This window comes from Colossoma macropomum, unplaced genomic scaffold (genome assembly GCF_904425465.1).
Source record: "Colossoma macropomum unplaced genomic scaffold, Colossoma_macropomum, whole genome shotgun sequence".
Taxonomy (NCBI): domain Eukaryota; kingdom Metazoa; phylum Chordata; class Actinopteri; order Characiformes; family Serrasalmidae; genus Colossoma; species Colossoma macropomum.
In genome coordinates, this window is record NW_023494873.1 from 77,978 (window position 1) to 99,465 (window position 21,488).

At 38.8% G+C, this 21,488-nt stretch overlaps 1 protein-coding gene across 1 annotated transcript in view; it reads right to left on the reverse strand.

Annotated features, from left to right (window-relative positions):
- Nucleotides 1–21,488, reverse strand: part of LOC118800356 (scavenger receptor cysteine-rich type 1 protein M130-like) — a 42,298-nt gene that overhangs the window by 13,649 nt on the left and 7,161 nt on the right. Inside the window, exons 5-10 of the mRNA XM_036560557.1 lie at nucleotides 20,324–20,352; nucleotides 19,571–19,868; nucleotides 4,177–4,491; nucleotides 3,184–3,498; nucleotides 708–849; nucleotides 459–595 (exon numbers count right to left, since the gene is read on the reverse strand). Coding sequence (XP_036416450.1) covers nucleotides 459–595; nucleotides 708–849; nucleotides 3,184–3,498; nucleotides 4,177–4,491; nucleotides 19,571–19,868; nucleotides 20,324–20,352 — 1,236 coding nt within the window. The remainder of the gene's footprint in view (nucleotides 1–458; nucleotides 596–707; nucleotides 850–3,183; nucleotides 3,499–4,176; nucleotides 4,492–19,570; nucleotides 19,869–20,323; nucleotides 20,353–21,488) is intronic.

A 21,488-nucleotide genomic window follows, 5' to 3' on the forward strand; every position in this document is an offset into this window, starting at 1 on the left:
GGTGAGAGGTGGGGCCAGCCTACCCACCCAGAGAGAGTGAGGCCAATTGTGCTGTCTTGGACTCCCAGCCACAGATGGCTGTAGCATCACCAGGAATCGAACTCACAATGTCCTAATGATAGGGCCAATGCTTGGACTGTTGCACCACTCGGGAGCCAGTTTAATGCTTCCTACGATAGTAATGCGTTGGTGGAGTGAACGCTGGGTTGTTTTTTTTTTCCTTTTTTTTTGCTGTGATTTGTGTTTAAACTTGGATGTATTGTAGTGTCATTTTGTGGTGGATTGCTGTGCAGGGTGCTTTACGTGTGATTTGAGTGATTTGTGTTATTAGGTGTATTGTGTGACTGATTCGCTCCCAACCAAATGATTATGTCCAAATCGGACCTTGCATTAACGACGGATGATTCAGTATAGAGAGAGATGCGACGAAGGTGGAGACCTTTATTTTAAAAGGGGACCCGGGAGAGTGTGAAAGCAGCGATTGCCAGGGAGCGATTGTCGGCGGCAGTTCCCGAGAGCACGGTGCAGCGAGAAGAGCAGGAAGCGGGCGGCGACAAGAGTTGCGGCGTGGAGAGCACGTGAACGAAGTTGAGAGCTGCCACATGCAACAGAGAGGCCCGGTTACGAGACAGAGAGAGAGTGAAAGTGGTTAAACGCGGCACCGCGAGAGACTCGATGAAAGCAGCGGTGAGGAGAGAGGAACGCACTTGAACGCCAGAGCCTCGATGAAATCACCAGCGTGCGGCGACGACAGCAGCGCCAATGAGCGGGACGAATAGAGGACCGAGGACCAGGCAACGCACCACTGGCGAGTTGCTGTAGGCTCCGGGTGGCGGTTGCGATCGCTACCTGGACAGGCGTGAGTATCTACAGCCATAGACCACTGTAGTCCTGTGTCATTCTGTAGTCCTCGTTATGCCCATATTAGGAACTCCGGGTCTAAGCTCCATTTCTCTATGGCCAGAATGAACAGGGTTTTCGAAAAATCATCTCTATCGCCCCCTGTGTTAAATAAAAATGTTCAGAGTGGGCTGTGCCGTAGCGCATATTTACAGGTATACTCGTAAATAAAATCTCTAGGTAGGATATTTTAATAGACTAAAACTCCTTATCAAAAATACTATCCGTGTTAAAACTACGCCATTTACGATGGAACAGGAAAAGTCAAACAAAAAGCTGGCAAATGTCCTCAGAGTTTCCAGCATTCAAATAAAAATTAGGATATTCTGAGAGCCTAAATCTTTTATCAGTTTATCAGGGGGTGATAACCTGCTTAAGGGGGCTGCCAGTCTAATGATGTGAATTCAGTGCGCAGTAGCTTTAGCTCACATGTAGCAATATTCATATTTCACCTCTTTAACGACCTCGTGATTCAGAGGATCCAGTGGTATTCGGGAGAAGAATGTTCACAGGACAAAACGTATCGGGTTCTGAACATTTTTATTTAACACAGGGGGTGATAGAGCCAATTTTTCAAAAACCCTGTTCATTCTGGCCATAGAGAAATGGGGCTTAGACCCGGAGTTCCTAATATGGGCATAAGAACATTGCGCCGACTACAAAATGACGACATGACTACAGTGGTCTATTTCTACAGTCTCTGAATGTAGTGGTGTGTAGTAACAGTGAAGAAACGATGATGGGCCAATTTCTTATTTGTTAAGCTGCCGTTGAGAACTTTACTTTCTACTAAGACTTTGAAGTTAGATGTTGGGGAGTCTTGATTTAAAGAATTTGTTATTGCCAGTTTGTTTCCTTGTTTTGGGCAGGTGTTTGCACCCATGCTGTGAGCTGTGAAGGACTGCTTGTAACTGCTTCCTGCATCGTTCAGAATGCTCCCAGGACTTTAAGCCTTTATTTTATGTTTATTTTATTTTTTGTTGCTTTGAATATTCTTTTTATTTCTTTTTAATGATTTTTAAACTTTATTAAAGAAGGGTAATAAATCCTCTCGAATCAGCCTCTGCCACCTGTCGAGTAACTGGACCGAAACTGTTTCCCCCCAGTCGAACTTGTATTTTAATATTTGTACTGGGTGTGGTTGGTGGTGTAAAACTGCTTTTTGGGGAGTTATGACCATCTAGCAGTTGGTTATTCTTTTATTATTGAAGTTCTTAATGTTATACACTAAATAAATAAAATTCTCCCTTTAATTCCTTTACAGTCATCTTTTAATTTACTACCACTGCCAGCCTCAGACCCCCTAACAAATGCTGTCTATGATGTATTCCCGGTACACACATGACACGAGATCGAGGAATGTTACATACCCGCACAACTTCAGAAATTAAATTTCCCATCCGTCTGGCACCCACTATCATGCCTTGTTCGAACTCTAATAATTCATGTTGCCTTGCCATCAGCACACTAGCCAGTGTTCAGTCTCACTCACAAGATAACACTTCACAACTTAAACCAGTGTGGGCGTTCCCAGGCTGTCCCCTAAGGCAACACCAATTTACATACTGCTATCCCATGACTTTTGGCATGTAAGTGTATTTACGTATTACACACAGTGAATCACTGATAGTAGTAGGATAATTAGTGCAGTATCGATCATTACTTTCCCTTCAGGTTGTGCTAAATTATTGTGCATATTTTAAAATGAGCTTACTGAAATGTTAGATAAACATATAAATCATCAAAAATGTAAATTTCATACAGTAGACGATAAAATAATATGCTTAAGGTTGCCAGTTTTATTAATGTGTTCCAAACTAATTCCAAAATACATACCAGAGCAGGTGACTGAGAGCTGTTCTCTGGAGCTGCAGTTGACTGCTTGTGCGCTGCTGCAGTTCCCCAGATGAGCTTCACTCCCAGAACAACTGAAACCCATCACACACATGTGTCTGTGTTCAGGACTGGATGTAGAGGAGCTGGAGAAGCTGATCACAGAGCCACAGTCCAGCTGTCTGCAGACCACAGAGGCCTCAGACTCACTCCAGGAGTCCAGCAGAACTCTCCTCCAGTCCTGCCTGAAGTACACCTCCACCTCCCCCTCACACTCCATCTCTCCAGACAACCGCACTCGCCCCTCATGAAATGCCAGAGAGGAACCTGAAAGGATTTTTTTTTTTTGATTTTTGATTTTACAAATTTCATGATATTCCATTTTTAGATTCTCATGTGAAAAATATCTGTATTTTCACTCACACTCTTTACATGGCTGAACAAACTCACCACTGCAGATGACTCCAGCATCCTGTTTATGAGAGCATGCAGTTCGACTCCATGATGAAATGTGACATTTTGACAGGTGTGTTTCGTTCCCTTGACAATCAAACACATCAGCCCAGATCTGGCCACTCCCCTCCCCAAACCAGTCTGATCCCAACACAGCCACAGCACTCCCACACTTCAGCTGACCACAGAGGACACTGGCAGCTCTCATATCCCAGCTTACATCACACACTGTGCCCCACTCACTGAGGTACTGGAGCTCCACTCGACCAGAACAGGAGTCAGAGCCGTTCACCAGCCGAGCCTGAGTGTGACCTGAGAACACAAAGAGTTTATTAAAACAGCAGTTAAACAGAAATGCAGGTACAGTAATAACTATAGCACAACATGAAGTAAGTAAGTAACAGGGCCAGGTTGTTAAAAATTGTTGAACATGTAGTGATGGTGTTATGAAAGTACTGATGTACAAATAAAAATTTTATTGCAGATAAAAACTACATAAAATAATGCAAAAAGTATAAATCTAAAGAAATATGAAAAAAAAATGTCATGGGAAATGTGTGTCTCTACTCCTGATTCCAGAGACCTTTTTTTCAGCAGGTAAACGGAAAATCCTAAATTGTTACTGCCTCTAAGTATGACAATAACAACCACAAACTAAGTTTCGCAAGGCCCCTTGTTTACAAACGTCTGCATTTCTTCACTGCTATTTGATTTACACTGAGCAGATCACTTCGGCAGTCAGAAAATGTTCCTCAGTATTGCTCACATAAAGTTAAAATAGTTCATGAAGAATTGACTGAGTAACTGATGATAATTTCCATGAGCACTTTGACACAACAAAATATACACATAAAGGTCAACTACATGTGTGACTGTTATCTTATTTACATTCACACAGGATTAATTTCTCCTAGCATGTGTGACAACGTTTTTGCATTTTTCAACTCTGATTAATATCCAACATTGAAAAGCTCAAATATTATACTTAACCAGAACATATTAGTCCCACATCATTGTCATGGGAGCAGTTGGGTCTAAGTGAAGATGATGTTGGACAAAAGGTAATCTCAGATTCATTTCCCCTACACTGAAGCTCCTCTGACCACACCTGACCCTCCCCTCTGCCAAAAGCAGCTGCTCCCAGCACCTCCACAGGAAGCCCACAGCCCAGCTCTCGACACACAACCTCTGCATCCTGCTGGTCAAAGTCTGCATCACACACTGTGGACCAGGTCTCTCCATGAAGCACCTCCACTCTCCCAGAGCAGAGATGAGGACCACCTGTAAGCCTGGGCTTTCTGTGACCTGTGTGTGATGTAACACAAAACACATGTGCATAACACAAACAAAAGTGAGAAGTACACAAGGAGATATTTGCTTAGACAGTTTTTATTCCACATGAATCTACTTAAAGTTTACAGGTTGTGTCCAGTAGATTTTGACATTATAGTGGATATCCAGATTCTAAATAGGCATTGACTTTATGTGCCAAAAAACAAGGGCAGTAATGAACAATTATTTTATTTATTTTTAGGAAAAACTGTTCCTAGCAATAGTTATACATTGTAATTGTCATGTGACTCATATCTGTGTAACTTGAGGTTTTGATTTTATGTTGTTAGTCAGTTTGATCAGAAGTTATCAGGAGGGAGGGAAATTTTAATTTCCATGTTTGTTCAAAATTGGGCTTGAAATGTTATCATTTTTGTCAATTGCACTTTCCAAAAGTCTGAACTCAGTTTTAATATACTGCCTCAAAACCCTACATTAATGTGTCTGGAAAGAATTGATAGAGCACAATTAGCAAAACATTGGACACACAACATCGCATAGACGCAGTCCTTATTCAACTATGAAATGCAAATCATATGTTATATTTTTGTCAGTCGGCAATGTTCATTCCACATTCACACTGGCACAGTTGTTCATTGTGTAAATGTTTGCATGAAAAAAAATTACATATAACGAGAATTTTGTTTGCATTAATAGAAGTCTGAGTAGTAGTGAAAGTATGGGGTAGTGATATGGTAAGGGGAAGAGGAGCGTGCAGAGAATAGGGAAGAGGCAGGGGACAGAGATTTTCCCCTAAATTCAGGGAAATTATTTAGACTTCTTACTTTTCTATGTTGAGTTTATTTCAGTTTGTATTTTTAAAATCAAAGCAATATTGCAATTTTTCACTTGGGTCATTCAGTATCAATTCATCTAGTACCTAGCAGGTCATGTGTTTCCATTAAACACTTCAACCAAAACATTTTAAGAAAATTTCACAGCTGCTAGGCTTGTTTAATTTAATGTTTCTTTAATTTGCTCAATTTAGTTCTAAATCACATTTTAAATATTGAATATAACTGCTTACAGAATGACTGAAGTGAACTGAAATATTCAATGGGTATAAACGCAACAATAATAATATTGCAATAAGAATAATAATTTACTAGATTCATGATACTAAACTCCCACAGCAGGTTAATGGATTCATATCAGAGCATATTTCCTCTGTTAAGTGTAATCTTATAATGTGAACATTTTTGATGAATTTATGCACTGTTTATGCAATATTTAGTATTTCCTCATTTCTGAATTGTTAAATTGTGCATGCAGCGTTTGTTCAGAAACTAAAATCCATTTCACCCATTTACTGCATATTTTCTTAAAAGTGACTAATCCTATTTCATTCAAACATTTTTTTCTGAATTAAGAAAATTATGTCTCAATAACAAATAAATTAAAAAAGTAGCTATGACTTCTTTAAGGTTAATTTTTAGCGTTTGAGTAAGACACATCATTCCATGGCAACTTTTGAGAAAAGGAAAGTACTCAGGAGAGACTACTGTAAATATTACTTTTCTATCTTTTGTGTATGATACCATAATTGTCATTATTATAAGTTTACTATTATAATAATAAGTTTATTATTATAATAATGACAATTATTATACTAAAAATACACTATACACTATTGTTAGTTATTTGATTTATTGTATTTATTGTATTTAGGGGCCTGATGTTTGAATGAATTATATTTTTATAGATTATGGAAAAAATGATGTAGAAAACTGTGTTAATGGGTTTTATGTGTGTCATTACTCATACCTGCACATAATGACTTTGATAAACATTATATAAAATACTTGTGTAATTCTGTGTAAATAATTTTTAAAATTGGTAATAAATGCATTTATTCTGTTTTAAATGAGACTTTATGCTTCATGCTACTTTAAGTTACTTTTAAATGTTTAATACAATTCCTATTCATTCCTATTTCTGTTTTGCATAGTTAATGTGTGTGTGTGTGTGTGTGTGTGTGTGTGTGTGTGTGTGTGTGTGCGCATGTGTTTTATTTATTTATTTAGGCCTTGTCATGCCTGCATAAGTGCAGTCTTTTTACTATATAAACACTGAATTTCTTATTTGATTGAATGCAAGCCCATTTGTGGCCATTTGCTATTTTGGTGGTCATAAATGATAACAATTGCAATAATGTGGCTGGAGTGGTGCAAATCTGCTGGTGTAATGTATTTTAAGCTCATACTGGTCCAATAATGAACTGACTGCTTCAGGGGGAAAAGGATGCAGCATTCAGGAGAGGGCACAGTATTCTCTATACAGAGGCCAAATACAGGCTGGAGAAAAGGATTAAAGTAGCAAAGAAAAAATACCCAATTAAGCAAAAAGGCAGCTTGGCTGTTAATGTCTTAACTTCTGCTTAGAAAGGCTTACAGGAGATCACCAACTACAAGGTTAGAAAAATTCTCTTTTCCTGAACTACTGCTAGCTCATCAAAGACCTCTTGTACTGCAGATTTGAAAGTGGAAGTCATAATTATCAATCTTTCTGTCCCAGTACCCAGCCCTGCCCTATCCTAGATCTCTAGGCGAAAAAAAAAGCTCTAGGGCCAGACTTAGCCTCTTCATCCATCCTCTGTTCCCACATGCTTTGAACCTCTATCATCATTCCAGCACAAATAAATACATATATAGAAAAGCTAGGAAAACACATATCAGACACCTGGTTGCTCAGTACTGGAGTACAACAAGACTGTATGCTCTCACTCCCTCTTTTCAACCTCTACACCAGTGACTGCACCTCCAAGGAGCCAGCTGTGAAGATCCTGACTTTTGCAGACATCACCACCATGTTGGGCTTCATAGCCAATGGTGACCTGCCTACAGAAATGAAGATGAGCAGCTCATCTCCTGGTGCAGCAGCAGCCACCTGCTCCTCAACATGCAAAAGACGATTAGAGATGACGGTGGACCTCAGGCTTTACACTCAACATCAATGGCTCTGTTGTTTCCAATGTGGATTCACTTAAGTTCCTGGACACCACCATATCCAGGAGCCTGTGTGAGAGGAACATGTTCCTCATCACTAAGACAGCACAGCAGAGAATGTTCTTCCTGAGACAGCTGAAGAAATTCCACCTGCCACAGAGCCTGATGATCTAGCTCTACAAAGCGATCATCAAGTCCATCTTCACATTATCCATAACCATCTGGTTTGGTTTCTCCACCTCACAAGAACATTCCAAACTTCAGTGCATAATCAGGACAGTGGAGAAGATCAACATAAGTAATCTGCCAGTGCTTCAGGACATCTATAGCAGCAGTGTGATGAAGCATGCTAGTAAAATTACAGCTGACCCCTCTAATCCCAGACATCACCTAGTCCAGTCACTTCCCTCTGTATAGACAATCGGGGCCATCAAAGCCATCAAAACAGCTTTTTCCCCAGAGCTGTAGCTTTTGTTAACCATAGTGGACACCTCACACTTTAAACTTAAAAAGAAACTAGCAAAACTTTCTCACTGTATTACAGTATAACTCCTAGTGTAGTTTTAGTTTATTAGATTCAGATCTGGTGACCAGAGAGGCCAGTGAAGGTCTATTATCTCACCCAAGCCCAGTGGGGCTTCACAGAGCACTGGGACCTTTTCTTTTTCCTCTTGCCTCTCTCGCTCTCTCTCTCGCTAAAATTATACATATTACATAAAATGATACAATAACTTGTCCACTTTTGCATTTGTGCACCTTATTGCCACTTTAACTTTTCCATTACAGCTGTGTCCTCCCAAAAAAAGCTGTTCCCAAAGCTCTTACTTATGTTCTCCTTCAGAGAAGAAACTACCCAAACACACCTTCGCTGCCCCACAAATTTCTTTCTCTTGTTCGTCAAAATGGCTAAAGGAGATGTTTCTGAACAAATTAGATCTAAAATAATACAATTCCATAAGGAAGGAAAAGTTATAGAGAAGGTAGGAATCCTAACAACCATGCAAGGCCAGGCAGACTTCCAAAACTCTCCAGATAAACAGTACTTAAAGCTTACGTCTTTGAGACATCAGTGAAAATCCAGCTCCAGCTTCAGATATAAGAAACACATTTTTGTTCATCCTGAGAAGACTCACTATAGGTCTGAAAGGATGTGTAGCTGTTAAGAAGCCATTACTGACAAAAGCAAACAGTAAATCTTTACATGAAGGGTCGCAAATTAGTTGATAATTATATGCTAATAAATATTTGAATATTATTTGTATAGTAATTCACTGCTCATTAATCATTAGTTAGTAATTAGTAGTTGAGTACACTTTAAACTGATAGTTTAGTTTGCCATTTGTACACAGCTTTTTTACTCATTAACTGTGTTTTAACTGCTGTTTATTTAAGCAATAGAACACGAGAGGGAGTGAGTTATCGCAAAACGATATCACCGCTGTGATTTGGTCGCAGACATGAGCTGAAGGCAAGTACCGAAGATCATCACAGCCGTGATGTTATTCGCGATAGCACACAACCTCAGTGTTCTATTGCTTTTATACAACAGTTAAATAAATAAAGTAAGTAAGAAATAAATAAATTGGGCCATCAACGTGGCATTCAGTATGTTTTAATGTGACAAGTTCCTTCCGCCAAATTATTGTTCCTTAACAAGCAGCTTTTTGCTGCATCAGAGTAATGAACTCCACTCACTTGCTGCACAGTATGCTGTAAGCCACGCCTTTTAAAGTACAGACTGAGCCATAAAACTGCCACAATATCAAGTTTAGCTCAGTGTTGTCATTTTTGCTAGATCAGTCATTTTTGCTAGATCAATATTTATGGTTTGTTCGTACCAGTCTGTAAAGCATCTTACAGTACATTTTCTTTGGTGAATGGTATTCAGTTCATTTTTGGCTGATTGAAGGTTGTTTAGGTGTTCTTCTGTCACAGCTGCCGACTGAAAACCTTGCTTAGTGGTAATGACAGTTTCGGAATTTAGTATAGTCTCATCTTCAGAGACAGCGGAGTGATATAGTGTTTGTGAAAAAAAACTGAAGCTTTCTAACCGTGCTGTTATTTCACCATAACAGCACGGTTAGAACGCTTCTCAACCAATCACCTTGCGTGGCCAGAACTGTTGTATAATACACAGATAATAAACTGATAAGTGTTTTTTCATATAAATTAGTAACATGAGAACTAACAAGTACTTATGTGTCAACCCTGTTAATTATCACATATGTAATCTTCTGATTTAATGTAATTAATTAATTAATTAAATGTCACTTTGTGTCTCTCCCAGTAAAGTGATTATTCTTGCTATTAGTTATACTACAAACTCATGATTAAGACTTGACTAGTTACTGATATCTTAATTCTCTCTAACTTGTTTTTGTGTCCCTCTCTCTAACTTCTATCTAACTTGGTTCTTAACGTTCAGTCTGTTAAGTCCTTCCTACTTGCACATCTCTTTGAAAAGTTGAAAGCAATAAAGAATGGAAACTGACAGAGATTTTGAATAAATATTCCCTTAATCAGTAACCAAATAGGTAGTATTGGCTAACAGAGAATACTAATTCTCTCACAAAATGGTAGGCCGTAGTCTGCCTGCATAGGAGATTCTAGACCAGACCTGGGCATTGTACGGCCAATGTGAGATTGTTGGTAAATTAGAAGTCAAAAGTAAATGTGTAACTATGACACCTATTACACTGTGACTACACTGCTTTTATTTTGAAGGCAACTGTTTTGTTTTAAAATTTGTGTCTGTCCAGTCAGTGCGCTTATGCACCTTCACTCAAATGTGTCAGCAAATGTGTTGGACAGCTTTTAAGAAGTTGCCTGGAGATGACGGAGGAGCTGGCAGCTATGCCATCAATGAAAGGGACTACGGCAGGGAGTGATTTGTTCACAGAGGTAAATGCATCCAGCTGTGACTAAAATGGGACAAACCGGTGAGTATTACAACCGATGGCTGTCCAAATCTGACAGGGAAAAATGTTGGACTTCTGAAGATAAAGCGACAGAAATGAACCCAGAACAGAAATTGATATTTTTGCACTGCATTATTCATCAGGAGTTGTTGTGTAAGTCAGTGCTAAAAATCAGCCATGTTGTTGATGTTGTAACTAAGATAGTTAATTTCATCTGGGCAAGAGCACTGAATCACAGACAGTTTGTTGCACTGTTGGAGGAGCATGAAAGTGAACATAGTGACATAGGCTACCAGACAGCTCAGACTGGCTCAGCCTTGGCAAGGTGCTTAAAAGAGTATGGTACTTGAGAGCACAGATTCAGGAGTTTTGTGAGAAGAAAGGCAAGGACATCCCAGAGCTCTCAGATACACACTGGATGGCAGATCTGGCTTCTGCTGTTGATGTGACTACACTAATGAATGAATTAAATACCAAGCTGCAAGGCAAGGGCCTCTTTGCACTTGAAATGTACAGCTTGGTGATGACTTGCATGAGAAAGTTGAAGTTTCTTTCAAGCCAACTGGAGGGCAACATTCTCACTCACAAACCCTGAAAGAAGTCACACCATTAGCTGATCACCTCGACAGGTATTCATCCATGTTCGGGGCACTGCATGGTGAGTTTTCAAGAAGATTTGAAGACTTCAGAACAGTTGAGAGTGAAATGCAAATGATTTCTTCTCCCTTTACATGCAGCATAGATAATGCACCCAGTGATGTCCAGCTTGAACTCATTGATCTGCAGTCTGACAATCTGACAGTATACAGTATATATGCATTGGGCAGAACTGAGTTAAGTATATAAGTCTGGCCCTCTAAAACCGTTCCAATTTCTCACGTGGCCCCTTGGGAAAATAAATTGCCCACCCCTGTTCTAGACACTGGAAAGCCCCTGGGTTCACAGAGAGGCCTGTGTGTACCTACTGACCCAGTGAAGAGAGAGGCAAGTTGACCTTGAAAGGTAAAGCAGACTGGTAAAAACTGGTTAAAGCCAGTTTTTTTGAGTGAGCTGAACATGCAATGGCCAAATTGATGGACGAAGAGATACATCTATTAGAGAATGATCTAACTTCAAAATTTGAGAAGTAAGGTTTTGTATTAAAAATGATTGAAACATACCTGAACAGTGAATTCCAATATCTATAAAATGAACACAGCTATGTTTGCCCCAACCCAGTGATCCACAGTTTTTCAGTGTAGACTCTGATCCACTGCAGTCCACGTTACTCATCCAGATCGGGTCAGATCCTGGTGCAGCAATATCAAAACTCAGTGGCTCCCCACAGTCTAACTGTCTACACACCACTGCAGTATTAATCATATCCCAGATATAAGCACACACTGTTCCCCACTGTCCTCTATGAAAAACTTCCACTCTCCCAGCACAGCGACTGCCACCATCCACCAACCTCACACTGTCTGTGACAGAAAGAGTGAGAGAGAATATAGGAGTATACTGATGACAAGACCAAATCAGGAGTCATAATACAACTTGGTTTGAAAATGAAATGTGTTTAATGTGTTAAAATGTGATACCACTCTACATGCATTAAATAAATAAATGAATAAATCACATACCAGAACACACTAGTGCCACATCACTGTCATGGGAGCAGTTGAGTTTGAGGGAAGATGATGTTGGGCAAAAGTGAATCTGAGATTCGTTGCCTCTACACTGAAGCTGCTCTGACCACACCTGACCCTCCCCTCTGCCAAAAGCAGCTGCTCCCAGCACCTCCACAGGAAGCCCACAGCCCAGCTCTCGACACACAACCTCTGCATCCTGCTGGTCAAAGTCAGCATCACACACTGTGGACCAGGTCTCTCCATGAAGAACCTCCACTCTCCCAGAGCAGCGAGAACCACCAACCAGCCTGACTCCTGAAATATTGCAAGAAAAGATCATTCAAGGACGTCTAAAAGTAGACAAGTTTAAATTTTAGAAATTATACTAATGTTTTTAGGAGAACATTGTCACTGTCTGATTTAATGTAATTAATACTGTACAACACAGCAAGTGTACACAGCAAGTAGTGCACAAGATCCATAAATGCATTTCTAGAACAGTTTATAAAGACAGCACTTAAACTAGTGCTATGACTCCTTTCTCTGCTACTCTACCAGCCCTTTTACACCTTCTTGGTAATAGTGTGTCTGTTGAGCCAGGATGCTGACTCTTCCAGTTCAGTTTGTAAATGGAAATAGTTTTTCTTAGACCTCTGCTTAGACCTCCACTACATAAACCCCCTCCGCTTCTATACACTTACTGAGCCTTCCAGTCTGTTAGTTTGCTTATCCGTGTATGACCATTTCTTTGTTTGTTTTTGACCTTGTCTTTTGCCTATCCCTCTTAGTATTGTTGGTATTTCTGGTTTGACCTTCTTTTCTGGATTTTGCTTTTGACTTTGGACTGGTTTACCTTGATTTTGGATACTCCTTTTCCCAATAAACCTATTTTATTTCAGTTTGGTCTGCAAGCATCTGAATTCTGTCTGAACCTGACAATTAGCAGTATCATGGTATTAGTGATAAATGTGAGGTCTGGCCATATTGAAATGTGTAAATGTAAAAATACATGTATACTTTAAAAAAGCTTAAAAATGATCTTCCTTGTGCTAATTTGATGTTAATAGTATGATAGAATTTATATATCAAATGTAGATCTAACAGTGAAAAAAGAACATTACCTCATGTCAATAAGAAGTCTGAATACTTACATCAAAGAGATTCCTCTGTAATATGTTGTTATTCAAGGTAATACATTTTACACTACCTGAAAAATGACTTTCCTTTGTGACAAAAGTACACTTAAGTAGTGCTTAATTGATTATATACTGAAATTATGTTAATTTGAAACCACTAATTTGCGAGTGAGTACTTGATACATATTCATAGATTATCTATTCTAGGTATATTAGTTATGTGTTATTTTTGCCAATCTTATGATATAATTTATATAGTCTCTGCTGCTAAACTGAACTCTAAAAATACATTAAAATTGTTCTAAAATTGTTCCTGTAGTACTGCCTAAATGCTCTTTAATCACATAAATAGTATATCAGTTAATATAGTCCTGGTACATAATTAGTATATTTACAAACACTGTACAGTTTTTGCAGGACCATTTTTGTACTCAAATACATGCTTAGAATAACTACTAATCTTACACTGTAATACACTCAGCCTTTTAATAAATGCACATTAATGACTATGTTAATAACAGGATTGGATTAACTTAGTGGTTCCCAGCCTTAGTCCTGGAGAACACCTGCCCTGCACATTTTAGTGTTTTCCTGCTCCCAGCTCATCAAAACAATAATCTCTGTATTCTCTATAAGGAATTCCAATACATTTGTGTTGGCTCAACAAGTGTCACTCATCAAAATCAGCAGCTCCTAGTGGAACTGTTTTAGCTTTTCATAAACTTTAGTGGGGTGTGCAACACAATAAAAGCACAATGGACTCATAAAAATGCATATCATGAAAGAATAATCATGAGTGATGCCAAAATTCAGTTAAATGTAAGTAAAGTCCCCACACAGTATTATAAGTGTCTGTGGTGTAGTGCGTGGTGATCACGTGATCTAACATGTGGGAATTCAATGGACGCTGTGAGGGAGTTTCTATTTTCTGCCCTGACATCGTGGCACAGACCACTGAAGACGATGGACTTTAATGGTAATTTTAAAATGAAGTACATGTAATGTGACTCTGTTTCTCCAGCTGTTTTTTGTGATGATAAATCTCTAAAATTGCTGTATTTTGATTCATTTTGCTAGCGCTGCTTCCAAGCTTCCCAGTGCAAATTAAGCTAAATTTGTTTGTGAGCTAACAAGAAGTAAGACAGACTGAAGATTAACAATATTAACAACACTGGTTTGTTCATGCTGAAAAATCTCTCTTTGAGAAGAATTAAAGTTTGGCACAAAACCACTGAGCAATTGAAGGAGATCTCTGCTGGCTGCTACTGTTGAAGATCAGACAAGATATGGCAAAGCTTCCCACTGGCCCATCAACACCAAAGATGCTGTCATTGTGACAAATGCACTACCTATGCATTTTAGAAATGCAAAGTGCCACTGCACATTGAGCGTTTCAAGATATACCATGGACAGTAGAGAATGAGATAGAGGTGAATGAAAAGGGGCTGAAACAGGAAATAAAAGAAAAACAGAAAAGTCAATAAAGGGTGAGGAGAAGCAGTACAATGGACTCCAGGGAGAAACGTTAACAAAGAAGGGAAAAAGACAATCAAAATGACTGAAATGTTTTTGGAAAAGAAGGTCAATTGTTTCAAGACATACTGTATGACAGTAGGTCTGACTTGATCGAATTTCAAAATAGTGATGCACAAACTAGTTGTGCACTTAGTTCTGAAGCCTACCTCTATGATTTTATTTTGTTCAGTGTAGGCCCCTATTTGATGTTTCTACAGTCTGTCTCTATCCTAAATATTACCTTTATGTTACCTTAGTGTGAATGAGTCACATGACTGCTATACAAGTGTTAGTAAATGCACAAAAATGTCACAATGATAATGTTACCTTGGATATTACACAAAAGTACAAGTTCAAATGTTACAATGAAGTTACAATATTGATATTGCAATACACATTGCACTAATGTAACAATGTTACAGTGTATGTTACAATAAAGTAATAATGTTGAAATACATTGATGACTTGTTTTTTTGTCTTTGCTGTCAGTATTCAAACTGGTGTTGTATAAGCGTTTTTGATATGTAAAATAGTCACATTAGGATGTGATATTGCATTCTAGTGGCAATGCTGGGAACTGCCAGTGACAGAGTTTTAAATGTGTTAATAACCAGACTGAGATATATAAGATTTTTGATGACTGCATAGAATAAATATATATTAATTCAGTATACAACACATTTTACCACCAGTAACAATTGCGTGAAAATTAGAAAAAAAATGTGATTGGTTATTTCTTAGGTTTACTATTGGATATTTTCATGTAAGGGAAAAAATCGGGATTAAATGGGTTAAGACCCAGAAATATGAAATAGACCTATTGTCCTTGTTGGAGAGTGTGCTGGACCTGAGAGAGAGTTCACTCCGCCTAAGGAAAGTTATGCTTTTGTATCTGGTAAGTGATTTCACAAAGGAAATCATTTGCAGCATTTTCTAGTGGCCTCAGAGCTCAAATGATTGGGCACATTCAAAATAAATGCTTCTGCAACACCATTTGATTTAATGAAACTAGCTGAAGGTCAAATGGAAAGTAACTGATTTTGTCACTAAGATAATGGAATCCATCAGAAGCAGAATATGCACGTAACTGATAATTAATAGTACAACCCCATTTCCAAAAGAGTTGTGACGCTGTGTAAAATGTAAAAAAAAACAAAATGCAATGGTGTGCAAATCATTTAAATCCTACATTTAATTGAAAATAGTACAAAGACAACATATCAAATGTTGAAATTGAGAAATTTGATTGGTTTTTGAAAAATATATGCCCATTTAGAATTTGATGCCAACAACACGTTCCAAAAAAGTTGGGACGGGGGCAACAAAAGGCTGGTAAAGTTGTGTAATGCTTAAAAATAACACCTGGTGGTTGATTGGCAACAGGTCAGTAACATGATTGGGTATTTAAAAGAATCCCAGAGAGGCTGAGTCTTTCAGCAGTAAAGATGGGGAGGGGTTCACCATTCGGTGAAAGACTGAGCATATATAAACAGGATCCAGAAATGCTGCCGCATTCTCTGGGCCTGGGCTCATTTAAAATGGACTGAGGTGGAAAAAGTGGAAAAGTGTCCTGCGGTCCAACAAATCAACATTTTAAATTCTTTTTGGAAATCATGGACACTGTGTCCTCCGGGCTAAAGACCACTTAGCTTGTTATCAGTGCACAGTTCAAAAGCCAGTATTCTTGATGCTATAGGGGTGCATTAGTGCACATGGCACGGGTGTCTTGCACATCTGTGAAGGTGCCATTAATGCTGAACGAAATATACAGGTTTTGGCAACAAATGCTGCCAAAACCTGCGTCTTTTTCAGGGAAGGCCTTGATTATTTTAGCAAGACAATGCCAAACCACATTCTGCATGTATTACACCAGCATAGCTCCGTATTAAAAGAGTCGAGGTGCTAAACTGACCTGCCTGCAGTCCAGACCTGTCACTCACTGATTTGACGCATTATGAGATGAAAAATACAAAATAGGAGATTCAGAACTGTTGAGAAATCCACTTTCAAAACTACAGCAGTTGGTTTCCTCAGCTCCCAAACACTTTCAGTGTTGTTAAAAGAAGAGGTGGTAAAACACAGTGGTAAACATGCCCCCCTCCCAACTTTTTTTGGAACATGTTGTCGGCATCAAATTCAAAACAGGCAAATATTTTTCAAAAAATAATAAAATTTCTCAGTTTCAACATTTGATATGTTGTCTTTGTAGTATTTTCCTTTAAAAATATGGTTCACTTGATTTGCACATCGTTGCATCCTATTTTTATTTACATTCTGCACAGCGTCCCAACTTCTTTGTAAATGGGGTTGTATTTTAACCAGGGGCGAATAAAATAACTGGGAGGGCTGAGGTCAGGTTTTTAGCTCCTCCCTATCACTCCCCCTCCCGGGACACAACTGTATTGGATGTGAGCGTTTTTTTTTTGTTTTTTTTTACAACGCTTTATGTTCAAATTATACATATATACACACTACATGGCCAAAATGATGCTGACATCAGTTCAGGTGTTTCTGCCACTGAAAGGTCTATAAAAACACATAATAATGCATTCTTCTCTATAGACAAATATTGGCAATGGAATGAGTAATACTGAAGAGACCAGAGACTTTAAATGTGGCACTGTCATAAGATGTCCTTTACCACAAATGCACACCAGCCTAAAATGACTATGCGCAATGCCAAGCATCAGCTGGAGTGGTGAAAAGCACCTGAACTTGTACCGAACACCTTTGTGATTAACTGGAATGTTGACTGTAAGCCAGGCTTTTTTGTCCAACAACAGTGCCTGATCCACAAATTCTCTTCTAACTGAATGAGCAAAAACTTCCCACAGACAAACACTCCAAAATCTTGTTGAAAACATTACCAGAACAGTAAAGGCAGTTATAGCTTTGACTACAAATTAATTCACATTGTTTTGGAATAGGATGACCAAAAAGCTCAAGATAGTCAGGTGTCTACATACATACTACTATATACATAATGCAGGAAAATACTGCCTTAAAAGTAATGCTGTATTACTTAAAAGGTGCATGAAATTCAAGCTGATTAAAGAGAACTGTTGCCATATATCCAGTCTCTGAAAGTGTTTCTCCTTATCTCATCTTATCCCACTTTTACAATATCAACTGACCTTAGCTATTGTAATACATACATTACATAAAGTTCTCCTCACAAATATTGGCATCCCTGGTAATCATGAGCAAACCAACCTGTAAAAATGGTTTATATATGCAGAAAAGTACCCCATTGCCACTGTGAAGAATGAAGAATGGCGGTGGATCTGTGATGTTGTGGGACAGGCCCTGGACAATTCATTCAAATACATGGTATCACAGGTATCAGCAGAAAAAAAAATCAAAACCTGACTGCTTCAGCCAACTGGGCCATAGTTTGCACCTTTCAGCAGGACAATGATCCAAAGCACACCTCAAAATCAACACAAAATGGTTCACTGACCACAGAATTGAGGTTTTGCTATGGCCAAGCTAGTCCCCTGACCTAAACTCTACAGAAAACCTGCAGAACGAGCTGAAGAGGAGAGTCCACAGTGTGGACCTCAGAATCTGAAGGATCTGGAGAGGTTCCGTATGGAGGAATGGTCTCAGATAACTTGTCATGTGTTCTCCAGTCTCATTAAGCATTACAGCTGAAGAGTCAGAGCTGCTATATTTGCAAAGGGAGGCTGCACAAAATATTAAGTGAGGGGGCGCCAATAATTGTGGCACACAAATATTGAACAAAAATATTTATTTCCAGATAAGATTTAGGTTTTCTTTTTTTAGTCACTGAACTTCAAAAGAAGGTTAGATGTTTGATAATATTTTGAAAGAAATGATAAGCAATAAAAATGATGTTAACAGCCTGTTTTTCCTCATGTTTACCAGGGGTGCCAATATTTGTGGAGGGCACTGTATGAATATAGAAATCTATACATAGAAGTGCCAGAGACAACTGAGCAGTGTGCATCAGTGACTGTGGCTACTGTTGTATCTTGCCTATTTGGTACCATAAGCAAAAATTAATTTGTTGCCTCCAAACAAACTGATTCTGGAAATCATGTTTACATCTGTCCAACCAGTGACACCATTTTGTAATTGCACATTATGAGATGCATGAGGCAGGCAGAGGCTCTGAGTGATGAGGGGTGCCCCTTCAGAAGAGCTAACAGTGGAACTATTAGTGTTATATGCTGAGGACTTGACTCAACAGCTAATTGTCAGCAGATTTGAAAAAACAACTTAGTTACCTTTCTGATCTTTACACTGAATGTATTTATGGTAGGACATCAATAAATTAAATATAAGATAAATTTACCTTAAAGCCACTTACTAAAAGTTTTTCACATTGTATGTGATTGTTTTCTGTATGGTAGTTTTATTCAAAACTTTTTGGCTTCAAATTTGTAACAAAAAACCATCACTATTCAGAGGATCAGGACTGCATGTATTTGAATGACGTGTTCCACAGTAATACCAGTGGGAGAACCAGTTTCCCCATCTGTGTTATGCACTATTTCCGGTTGGTGGACCCTTGGGAGGTCCACCAAGTGTGACTGTCCTCCTGCTGCTACCTGTACTTGGATTATTTAACTGGGATGATCTGCTTTCCAATTCTATTCAATATTGTGAGTTCACTGAAACTTTGACTGAAGCATTTCCAAGTAACCTTCTTTCACTGGCCTGTACTGTGTGTAGCGGCTACAGTTACACCTTGTGATTTGCTGTTTCTGTATTGGTCATTACTCTCACAGTTGCAAACAATACTGCAATGCTTTTCTGTAATAATATATATATATATATAAAACAAGTGTGTTATAAGTAAGAATGATTCATAACTATAGTAACAGTTTAATAGGTAGAAAATGTGAATTTAATCATTGAAAATCTTTCTATAGTCAGTTTATTTCTAATATGTGAATATAGTTTACCTGAGCAGATGACTCCAGCATCTTTAGAATGATCACAGTCATGTTTACTTGATTCTAATGATGAACAATTTTTCAGTGTAGACTCTGATCCACTACAGTGAACATTATCCATCCAGATGGGTCCTGATCCTGGTCCAAAGTGAGCATCACTCAGTGCATCTACAGCCTCTCCACAGCGCAGCTCTCTACACACCACTGCAGCATCTCTCATATCCCAACCACGACTACACACTGTTCCCCACTGTCCTCTATGAAGAACCTCCACTCTTCCAGCACAGCGACTGCCACCATCCACCAACCTCACACTGTCTGTACAACAGAGAGAGAGAGAGAGAGAGAGAGAGAACACCATACAAAACCTGAAAGACAGCTCTATAATGCTACAGTATCACCTTTAAATAATGCAAAGAAAAATTGCTTGCAAATAAAAGAAAGAAATAAAGTATAATTTATAGATAAATTGTGAATGCATTTCTTACCAGCACACACCAGTCCCACATCACTGTCATGCAAGCAGTTGTGTTTGAGTGAAGATGATGTTGGACAGAGGTAAATCTGAGATTCGTTGCCTCTACACTGTAGCTCCTCTGACCACACCTGACCCTCCCCTCTGCCAAAAGCAGCTGGTCTCAGCACCTCCACAGGAAGCCCACAGCCCAGCTCTCGACACACAACCTCTGCATCCTGCTGGTCAAAGTCAGCATCACACACTGTGGACCAGGTCTCTCCATGAAGAACCTCCACTCTCCCAGAGCAGCGAGAACCACCAACCAGCCTGACTCCTACAATATTACCAAGGGAGAAAAGAGGACATTTTACAGTGATGATCAATGACAACTAATATAAAATTAATGACAAAGTATTTAGTGGATTTTTTTTACCCTAAATATATTGGGAAATGAACTTTAACAAAAACAGCAAATACTGGGACATACAGACAGATGACAAATGAAAGGAAAACCCATAACAAGCGCAGATGCTTCCAGACTGGTGTATTGTATGATGCAATAATGTTATGTCCCATATTGACTCTACAGCAGCACCACCTGGGGCAAAGGGAGGTCTTGCCCAAGGGCACAACCAGATATACCTAATCAGTCCTGGTAATTAAACATGTGCCTTTGGTTGCTGGTTCACATTTTTTACTACTAGGCTATCAGACACCCCAGTAGTTCAAATCCTACCATGCTCTGTAACATATTAAAATGCTTAGCAGATGCAGTTGATCTCAGTGAATTTGAAAGAGGCATGGATGGCAGGAGCTTAACTCACAAAGACTGACTAGTGTTTCAAAAGGTACAGTAACTAAAGTGATATCTGCTTTTAGATCTCTGATAAAGACATTAAACTGGGCTGGAAACTGTAGTAAAAAGCAGCCATTCAATGACTGTTACTTTAGAATCAGAATCAAAATCTTTATTTGCTTTGTACCAGGTATACAAGGAATATCTCTTGGTGCAGTTGTCAACATAAAATTAAATCCCATAAAGAGATGTAATCTGTACAAACCCAGTTCTAAAAAAGCTGGGACAGTAAGCAAAATGTAAATGAAAACTGAAAGCAGATCTGTATATTGATCTGTATATTCAATTGAAAACAGCACAAAGACGAGAAATTTAATCTTTCACCTGTTTAATTTTCTTTTTCTTCTTAGGTTGATCATTTGACTAGTCTGAGTGCTAATTTGAAGGTGACTTAAAGCAAACGTTATATAAATTGTGTTTGAAGAAATTCTTCATTAAACATAATTTAATCAACAAAGTAATGCTCCGTTACAAATGTGCCTCTTATCAGTCCTCCAAGCTGAAGCTGACTTGCTTTAGAAAGAGAAAAATTACTTGCTGAACCAGGTAGAAAGGATTGTACCCCATCCTTTCAGAGGAGCAGTCTTCCTCTTCAGAGTCTTCTTCCAGTGACA